This window comes from Hemitrygon akajei, chromosome 13 (assembly GCF_048418815.1).
Source record: "Hemitrygon akajei chromosome 13, sHemAka1.3, whole genome shotgun sequence".
In the NCBI taxonomy this organism is placed as follows: domain Eukaryota; kingdom Metazoa; phylum Chordata; class Chondrichthyes; order Myliobatiformes; family Dasyatidae; genus Hemitrygon; species Hemitrygon akajei.
The window spans coordinates 85,284,619-85,294,883 of record NC_133136.1 but is presented as its reverse complement, the minus strand read 5'-3'; the positions used below and the strand labels follow the sequence as shown (position 1 = coordinate 85,294,883).

The window sequence follows — 10,265 nt, the reverse complement described above, 5'->3', positions numbered from 1 at the left end:
AATAATTTGACATAGTGAAGTTTGACTGATCTTCTTATTAATGAGTGGGATATTAGATACTTCAATTTTATATGAATCATTGGAGATTATAATTTATATTACAGGTGGACTAAAAGGATATGTGTAGAAACAAACAAGAGAAAATCTGCAGATGCTGGAAACCTGAGCAACACACACAAAATGCTGAATGAACTCAGCAGGCCAGGCACCGTCTATGGAAAAAAAACATAGTCATTTTTTTTCTCCAGTCCTGCTGAAGGGTTTCGGCCCGAAACATTGACTGTATTTTTTTCCATACATGCCGCCTGACCTGCTGAGTTCCTCCAGCATTCTGTATGTGTTATGTGGAAGCAATATTGTACCCTCTATATTGAGGAAATACTAGATTGAAATATTCTGCGATCGAATTAAATGGTGACATGAGTAGCTCAGAGTAGCACAGCACAGGTACAGTCCCTTTGGCCCGCAATGATGTAGATGTAGTACTAAAACTCTGACACATATGCTAACATAGCAGTTGAGTTACTGGATTATATTGATCTGAACACAAATTTTAATTTCATCATTATCAGTTGAAGAATTTAAAAATAGATCTTTAAATAAATCTGAAATATAAAAGAACTGTCATGAGTATGAAAGTGTTGCATCAAAGATGATGATTGTGAATCTACTGATATGTGAATAAATACATTTGTGACAGTAAATCCTATGATGCAGACACACAGCTATGCGGTAGTGTTTGAAATGGCCTGGCAAGCCACTTGAATCCATGAGACAACTAAGAATGGATAGTGACCACCACAATAATAATATCCTCTTCCCGTGATGAGATCAAATTTAGAACAACTTTATACTTATGAATTGAAAAGTAAGCAAGTAATGAGGAAAAAGCAAAACAAAAACATTTGAAATATGTTTGGTCTGGGTTTGCAGAAATTGAAATTCAAGTTGAATTGTGTCACAACAATAACCTCTCATTCAATGTCAGCAAAACCAAGGAGCTGTTTATTGATGACAGAGAGAAGAAGCTGGATGTCCATGAGCCAGTCCTCATTAGGGGATTGGTGTTGGTGGGGACCAATGGCTTTAAATTCCTTGGCATTATCAAATTCCTTGGAAATTCTGCCTTGGGACCAACACGTAAGTGCCATCATAAAAAAGGCACAACAGTGCCTCTGCTTTCTTAGATGTTTGTGTAGATTCGGCAAGTCACCAAAAACTTTGACAAATTTCTATAGATGCATAGTGGAGAGTATTGTACCTGGTTGCATCATGGCCTGGTATGGAATGACAAAGTCTAGAGAAAGTGGTCGATATACCTCAGTCCACCACAGGCAAAGCCTTCGCACCATTGATTGTATTTACACTGATCACTGCCAAAAGCAAGCAGCATCCATCATCAAAGACCCCCACCATCCAGACCATGCTCTCACAAGGCAAAAAGTAGCAATGCCGTAAGTGCCAGTCCTCCAGGTTCAGGAACAGTTATTACTGTACTACCATTAGACTTCTGAATTGGCATGGGTAAGTTCCTCACTGCAGCTCAGAAGTGATTCTACAAGCAACAGACTCGCTCACAAGGATTTTACAACTCGTCTTCTCAGTGTTATTGTTATTTGCACTATTTGCTTCTTTTGTTTATTGGCTGTTTGTCAGTCTTTGTTTATGAATATTTTTTAATAAATTCTATTGTGTATCTTTACTTTTCTGTAAATTCAAGAAAACTAATCTCATATATGGTAACATATATGTACTTTGATAATAATTTTTAATTTAACTTTAGACTTTGGCTTTGACATGTTTTATACTATAAATTATATGAACTAATAAAATGCACAGATACATTTAATGATAGAACTTGTTCAAAAATCTTATAACTGCTGAGGATTACAACTGCTTTGAAGATAAAGAAATATCGCTTCTCAGCCTTTTGGCTAAGATCAAGTGTAGAAGATAAAGAAATAGTTGATTTTACTTATTTATTTATATAGTGATACAGCGTGGAATCGGCCCTTCTGGCCCTTCGAGCTGTGCTGCCCGGCAAGCCCCCAATGTAACTCAAGCCTAATCACGGGACAATTTACAATCACCAATTAACCCACCAACCAATAGGTCTTTTGAATGTGGAAGTAAGCCGGAGCATCTGGTTAAAACCCACATGGTCACAGGAGAAAGGTAGAAACCCCTTAAAGTTTGTTCTCATGCAGTGGAGATGAAAAGCCTTCGAGTGACTTGTTAGGGGTGGGCATTGAGAGGGTCTTGGTGAGGACATTGTGTGCCAGGGAATATTTAGAAGAACCTCCAACATTTATGATTTTCTTACTTCTAGGTTGTAACAAATCCTTGAATCTTTTTGTTTTGTTTTGGATAAATCTCACATACAGCTGAGCTTAACTTTTATCCTAGGACAGCATTAGCAGTGGCATTTTAAAATGTTCTCTGGGTAACACAGAGAAGTAAACAAAAAGAATTGGTCTGGGATTTATCCAGGACTGCAAGGTCACTGAAATGCTGTTTTACTTTGAATTGCTACCTTCCAGAATAGTTGTGAGGTGGAAGATGCTTTTCCTTTACCTGGGGCCATCTGCTAAAAAGGAATAATATGTAAGTAACTTAAACACAGTGTGTTTGGGTTCTCTGCCCCATTTTACCCTGCATGATACTGATATCTTCAACCAGTCTGCCTACTTCCCTTCACTCTTACCCATTTGTATGCTCCCTCACATTTCTGTTATATTATTATATTGTATCAGATAAAAATGCAGGGATTCTGCCAAAGGAAAGAGGAGATGGAGGGCACTTAACTAAAGTATTTTAAGATTGCTGCTTAAGTGGAGGTATAGTTCATTTTAGGTGAATTAAATGTTGTTAATTAAATACTAAGCATCTAGGGAATGGGACAGGATCAGTACAAGGTTAGTGAGGTTTTATTTAGAGTTTTGCAAAAAAAACCTACTGTTTGATTACAGCAAGAAACCATAGAAGTGGCCACAATTCCCAATTGTAGTTTACTTGTGATTGAAAAATTCTAATTTAAACTGATTGGAGAATAACAGTTGGCCAAAATCTCTAAGGCAAACAAAATATGAGATAGCCATGTAACAAACACTGCAGCTTTATTTCATATCATAAGTTCTAGTTAATACAATATTAGCAGAAAAATTTGAAGTTTACAAAAACTGACAGTATACAAAAACAAGATAACATGAATATTCAAATACAAAACTTCATATATTTCCCCTTCCAGCAAAAAATAAATAAAAATAAAATAAAATGGAAACATTGTGGGGATTAGTAGCAAATATATAAAGGGCGCTCTCAGTTTACTAGTGTACTTATCACACTCTTGCCATCTGAACGTGTTCTTGTCCAGTTATAGGAAGTGCTTAATGCTACAGACAATAGCAGCAATTGTGCAACACTTTGTGAATAACATAATTCAATCAAATATTGCACTCTTTGGGGATACAGATATATTTGCAAAGTATAAACATGGTCTATATATATATATATATATATTTATAAATATGCTATTGCAATATTACACACCATGAAAATAAGAATAGCAGGCCAATCTCAAGCCTGGCCTATTATTCATATGATCATGATTCATCTGCCCTAAACTTTATCTCCTCTTCTGTGCTATGTCCCTATTGCCCTCAACACCCTAAATGACCATTCTCCCAGCTCGAAAGGTTCCCATTCCTGGAAGCATCTCCACCTCTGCACTGTCATGCCCGTTAAAGATCTTACATGTTTCACTAAGATCACCCCACATACTCTAAAACACCAGAGAATATAGCTTTACATCTTTTCACGGATCATAGTATCCCGAATTTTTCATCTTTACCCCAACTTCCACGAACCATTTTGATATATCGGTTAGAGTTCTGTTAGTCAATTAGGAAAACGAAAGTAACTCACGTCGGAAACTGGAGCATTGTGGTGACAATGTAGAAAAATATAGCCAGCTCTGAATGAAGACCGACATACTTACATGTATAATTACTTATTCTACGGAAACCCACTTAAATTACCATTCAGGATAGTTTTGTACATTATATATATATTTCATTTTAGAAAAAAGAATCGGTACACGCACTAATTCAATGCCAATCGAATGTCCTGCCAACCAAGTTGAAGAATTTCTGATTCGGTTCACTGAAGAAGGCGCGCAATTTATTGAGCACAACCGGGTCTACTTGCGGGTGGGTTCTCCCTTTCGACTCGTGCAAACACTTTTCTTTCTCACCATCTCGGAGGCAGTAAAATCCTTTCGTTTTGTTGAAGTAAAAATTAGACATATTAATCCGCGGGGAGAGTCTCAGGAATTTCTCCACTTTTTCTAATTCGGGGAAAGGGTTTCTTATCAACTTGTCACCGTCCACGATGTGTATTTGGCTGAGGGGGAAATACTTCAGCCAGTTTTCCATATGGATATAATATAGGCTGCGGTCAATTGCCTTGTAGTCAACATTGATCTGACCATCTCTGATCAGCAACTCCTCCACCGGTTTAATCGGCTTGTGCTTTTGCATTCGGTTGTGTAATATCTGAGTGTAGTCCGATATAACCCTCTCCGACGGGTCCCGTAGTATCAGCAGGAGCCGAATAGATGGGTTCATGTTGAAGATTCTTTCAGGCACTTTGGGTGAAGTGAAATAGGCCGGAGTCTTTTCGACCGTGGTCTGGTTAGGGTAGGAGAATGGCATTTGACTGCTATACCACTGGAGACCTTTCTGGTAATTCCCTTCCCAGTCGAAGAAGTGAATCTCACTTTGGGCGGCGGTCACCTCCGGATGGAGGTTCAACATTTCCAACAACGCCCGGGTACCACCTTTCCGCACACCGATGATAACAGTTTGGGGGAGTCGCTGAGTGGTGCCATTGGGAAATCCAGTAGGTTGAAAGATGTTATGACTTTGGAACACGTAGCTCGGGGATTGCGAGTCCAGTTCGCGGTTAAAATCAAAAGCTGGCCTGGGGGGCACAACGGCCGGATGGAACAGGAACAGAAAAAGCCCCAGGCACAACGTAGCCATGACGGAAGACTTCAATCTGGACTTATTACACCAGCGGAGGTAGTAGGGAGTAAACTCCACATTAGGCTGCACAGAGACTCTTCGCAGTATACTGAGAATCTTCTGAAGCCAATGTTCACTAAAAAGAGAAACAAAGGTTGGTTTATATACTCTCGTTGCTAATGGGAAACATGAACCATCTTAACAGGTTAACTGCTTGCAGTTTGCAACATTCCCGCAACCTTAATAAAAGTAACTTGTTAGCTATTTTTTGCACAAATATGCTCATGTCCTTTAAATCCTGGGTTAGTTCCAACCGACAATTTAACAATCTCCGCAGGGCGGATACAAATTGTACAGCTGAGCACGTGACTGCAAATGTAAAATGAAAGGGAAATGCAGGAGATACAGAAAACATCCGCCGCGAGACAGCAAAACAACGTAAACTGTAACCAGTTGGGTTTCCGCTGTAGACCCTTCCTCAGACTCAGTGGCCTGGCGGGATGCTGACAGGAAGTCCACGATGTCCTTCTGACATCCCCGGTGTTTTAAAAATACACATTTCACAACTAAAACGATCTCAGAAATGCTTGCTAGCGGAATTCAGCATCAACACTTTCCCTGAATGTATGTGTTGCATTAAAATTAAACTCTAATCCGACATAACAAAAAGACTATTGTTAATTGACAATCATCTTTGACGGATGGGGTGGGGGGGGGGTAAGCGGAGGACAGAATAAAAGTGTCTGATATTAAAGACGTGCTGAAAAAAATCATTCATGTTTGGTTATAATCACGTTATTTTTTTGTTCAGAGAAATATAAAACCAAACTATTGCGTATCACAAAATTCCATTCTACATCGCAGCTTCAAGATGTTGCAGTTGCGAAACATAACGCCCACCGAAAGATCCTTTGTATTTATATTCCCTTCAGACTTGCTAAGGAAGTCATTCCCCCCTCCCCCATTACAACACCTTGGTACTCTTTGCCTCCCTTTCACCGAAGGCAGGTTACATACAGTGAGACAATGAACAATACGTGGGCATCCTGAACGTGTGCATGGGCAACATTTTCAGAATGCGGCGCTCGTTACTAACATTTCCTTTCGTTTTAATGGGACCAGAAACAGGAACTCCCAGCGCGGGGAGGTCAGAGAGAAGACAGGTCGGGCAACAGATCAGCATAACGGGAAAATGGACTGCCTACAACTCTCTTCAGACCTTTACGCCAATTAATGTGCATCTGTCTTCATCTTCACAGAAGTCGAGTCTGGCGGTTCATTGTGAGCCAAACCCCAGAAGGCGCATCATGTCACACTGAAAGGGTTTTAAAGTCTGCTGCATTTTTAAGAGCCACCGACGAGAAATGTCCACGTAAAGCATATGGGGTTTCAAAGGCGAATTGTTGTACGTGGGACGGTGACAGACGGTCTAGCCGGAGGGGAGAGTGAAAGGCACGGTGCTCAAGGAACTAAAGCGATGATGCTCTTGCTTGGGTTGGACACGAAGTGTCTCCGTCTGGGAACCAGAATCACATCAGATCAGTGTTCAGGGAGTCATGGATGGCAGCCAGTGGGCAAACACTCTCTGTCAGAAACCTTGCAGTGTTTTAAAGTTGGTTTTTTAAACATTCAAGCGAGTCGCGAAGTTGATACCGTTCAGTTATTTGACTGTTTATCGCCGTAAAGTGCAACGCAATCGATCCAGGGACCTTGACTATTACATTTCAATAAGTTGACAGTGTTTCAGAGTCTTTGTGTACAGTTGGAAATCTAGATAGCAAGGGTTCACTGTCAATCGCCGCTCAATACGGTAATCTGACCAAGTCTAGCAACTCTGTATACTACTTCAGACATCAACAGGAATAATCATTACAGTGCCGAAATGGCCACGGTCAAACCAAGAACTTATTTACAGTGCACTTTCAAATGCATCTGTAAAACTGATGAGGAGGAGGAGGAGGCCGCTGGTTCAGCCTTATCAGTTTTACCAGGGAAACAGATCCACATTCTAACAGACTAGCGAAGGTTGAGCTCTTTCCCCGGCCGGAAGGCCAACGGTAGGCGATGGTCCTTTAACCGGGTCACCGTACACAGCGAACTTGGAGATTTGTTATCTGCAGGTGCAGCATATAGGAAGAAACTTCAAACCATGGCCGGTTTAAGTGAAGTAGGAAGAAGTATACTGGAGTTGTTCTTTCACAATGCATCAAGGCATGTTACCCTCCCTCAGTTTGAAGGTGTATTTAAATCTAAGAGGGATGGGGGAGGTAACCTTTAAAAAAAGATTTGAGAAAACTTCTTCCTTTGGTCCAAACAGGAGTCGCTGAACTTAAACTACGCAGTCATCTACAAATGCACTTCAGAAGAATCAGTCGGAGAAGCAATATAAATCTGTCATTTCTGGGGTCAACAAACCCCAAACGACAAGGCTTTCAAAAATTGGACCTAAACACCCATTCAGTATATAAGTCACCTTTCAGACAGGTGGTAAGGGACTCTGTTAATTCGTCTTCCCCTGTTTGTGCACACGACTTGTTGAGTATTTTCAGCGTTATTTGTGTTTTAAAAGGTAATCGCACGTATTTACCACGCTTTTAATTGCCACCTTCTCCCTTCATCTTGGAGCAGCATAGGGCGAATTAATTAATAAAAGTTTTGACAGGGACTGTTTAAAACTATTAAAATGTCAAAACAATCCCTTTGAAAAAAAATGTATCGAAACCAAGCAATGTTTGCACGGCGAGCGCAAAGGAACTGTCACTTTCTGGCTTACTTTCAACAAATCAATGCCCTCAAAAAATTCAAGGAGAAAAGGAAAAATCTAGAGCAGGAACGAAAGGGGACTAACAATACCTGTGATAGAAGTCTACTTCACACGCCAGGGTCCTAAAACGAGACTTTCATGCCAGCCAGCAGTAAGTCGTATCCTACTCGCTACTGTAGTTCCCTTAAGACCGCCGTATGATGCTACAGTAAGAGCTGCCGTCTCGCTTTCCTTCCTCTTTCGGAGGGCTGTAAGTACGCAATCACCTCCAGAACCTGGGCTCAGCTAGGACACACTGAAATCACTCGCTGGAAAGACGGCCAAGACTTCGGCCGTTTTAATAAGACAGGCATCCGCTCTTGTGCCCTGCTCATTGGCGGCTGGCAGCCCTGTAACACGGCTGGTCCCGCCCGCGTGGATTCACACCGACACTCCTCCCTTGCGTCAGCCGGTCTCTCCTCCCCTCCCGGCCCTGGTCCAACTCCCTGCCTCCCTCCCTTCCTCACCCACCCACCCGCTTCGCTCCTTCGGCTTCCTCCAAGCGGCTTCATGTCGCGACCCAAGCTCCGACTCGCGGCCCCAATGAGAGGTGCTGCAGATCGGATTCAGTTGGCAGCTCCTAGATAGATGGACTGCCTTACTTCAGCCCAGGTTTCGGAAACTACTGGAGAACAACCCCAAGCCCTTAACTCTGCCGTCGAGGCGCTTCGTTACGGTCGACACCAAATCCAGACCCCTAGCGCTTACAATATTGTGTTGTTACTATTTTAAGAGAGCTGCAGATAAGATCCACCTCAATCCTCTGTTTTCTCATAAACTCCTCTATTCCCCTACGGTAACTGGGTGCAAGTTCGTGGAAATCCTGAGATCCTTCGCTCCCTCGGGATCACCTTTCTCACCTTTTCTCGGCTGGATAGGTGACGGTGTAGTTCTCGCCTGCCCGCTCGCGGAACCAATCGCAATTAAAAATACAGAGAACACAGTCGGCGCGCTGACTGACTGTGATCGTTCGCCCCCGGAAAGGAGAGCCCGTTCTTAACAATGGAGAAGGAACTGGGCAAGCGTACTAATCTATACATTCTGATGCAGTTAAATGTTAACTGTTTCTCTCTGCACAGATGCTGACTGAGCTGATGTCATTATTTCTGCTTTATTTCGGATATCCAGCAGCAGCCGTTTAGTATTTGCTTTCCAACATCTCCACCTTCACCTGAGCGAAAGCAAGTCCCATGCATAAGATCATAAAACCATAAGACATAGGAGCAGAATTAGGCCATTCAGCCCAACAGTCTGCTCTGCCATTCTATCATGGCTGATCCCGGATCCCTCTCAACCCCAGACACCTGTCTTTTCGCCATAACCTTTGATGCCCTGACCGAACAGGAAATTATCAACTTCCACCTTAAATATACCCATGGACTTGGCCTCCACCGCAGTCTGTGGCAGAGCATTTCACAGATTCAGCACCCTTTGACCAAAAACAAATCCTCCTTACCTCTGTTGTAAAAGGTTGCCCCTCAATTTTGCGGGTGTGCCCTCTAGTTCTGGATAACCCCATCGTAGGGAACATCTTCTCCACCTCCACCCTATTTAGTCCTTTCAACATTCAGTAGGTTTCAATGAGATCCTCCGCATTCTTCGAAATTCCAGCGCGTACAGGCCAAATGTTCCTCATGTTAACCCCTTCCTTCCTAGAATCATCCTGGTGAACCCCCTTTGGACTCCCTCCAATGACAACACATTCTTTCTGAGATATGGGGCCCAAAACTGTTGACAATACTCCAAGTGCAACCTGGCTAGTGTCATATAAAAGCTCAGCACTATCTCCTTCTTTTAATACCCTATTCCCTTTGAAATAAATGCCAGCATCACATTTGCCTTCCTTACCACAGACTCAACCTGTAAATGAGCCTTCTGGCAGTCTTGCACAAGGACTCCTAAGTCCCTCTGCACCTCTGATGTTTGAACCTTCTCCCCATTTAGATAATAGTCTGCACTATTGTTCCTTTTACTAAATGCATTATCATACATTTCCCAACACTGTATTTCATCTGCCACTCTTTTGCCCATTCTTCCAATTTGTCTAAGTCCTGCTGCAATCACATTGCTTCCACAGCACTACCTACACTTCCACCTATCTTCGTATCATCCGCAGACTTTGCCACAGAGCCATCAATTCCATTATCTAAATCACTGACAAACAATGTGAGAAGTTGTGATCCCAATACTGACCCCTGATGAAAACCAATAGTCACTGGCAGCCAACCAGAAAAGGCCCCCTTTATTCCCACTCACTGCCTCCTGCCTGTCAGCCATTCCTCTACCTTTGCCAATATCTCTTCTGTAACACTATTGGATTTTATCTTGCTAAACAGCCTCATGTCTGGCACTTTAACAAATGCCTTCAGATATTCGAAGTAAATGACGTCCACTGCCTCTCCTTTGTTACTTCCTCAAAGAACTCTAACAGATTTGTC

General features: G+C 42.2%; 1 protein-coding gene and 1 pseudogene across 2 annotated transcripts; one reads left to right on the top strand and one right to left on the bottom strand.

Moving 5' to 3' along the window:
• Positions 1-1,914: 1,914 nt before the first annotated feature.
• LOC140738169 (U2 spliceosomal RNA) lies at positions 1,915-2,050 on the top strand (annotated as a pseudogene).
• A 1,049-nt stretch (positions 2,051-3,099) lies between these two features.
• Positions 3,100-8,814, bottom strand: LOC140738024 (heparan sulfate glucosamine 3-O-sulfotransferase 1-like). 2 transcript variants are annotated; one of them, XM_073064999.1, is made up of 2 exons: positions 8,688-8,814; positions 3,100-5,160 (listed from the first exon to the last, which is right to left on the bottom strand). In XM_073064999.1, the coding sequence occupies exon 2, from the start codon at positions 5,040-5,042 to the stop codon at positions 4,107-4,109; it is 936 nt and encodes a 311-aa protein (XP_072921100.1). In that variant the 5' UTR covers positions 5,043-5,160; positions 8,688-8,814; the 3' UTR covers positions 3,100-4,106. The 2 variants fall into 2 exon arrangements, with proteins under 2 accessions (XP_072921100.1, XP_072921099.1); XM_073064998.1 differs by lacking the exon at positions 8,688-8,814 and adding an exon at positions 7,878-8,186.
• Positions 8,815-10,265: the final 1,451 nt, after the last annotated feature.

Coding starts and splice junctions, on each gene's coding strand:
- LOC140738024 (XM_073064999.1), bottom strand. CDS start 5,042: ATGGCTACGTTGTGCCTGGGGCTTTTTCTGTTCCTGTTCCATCCGGCC.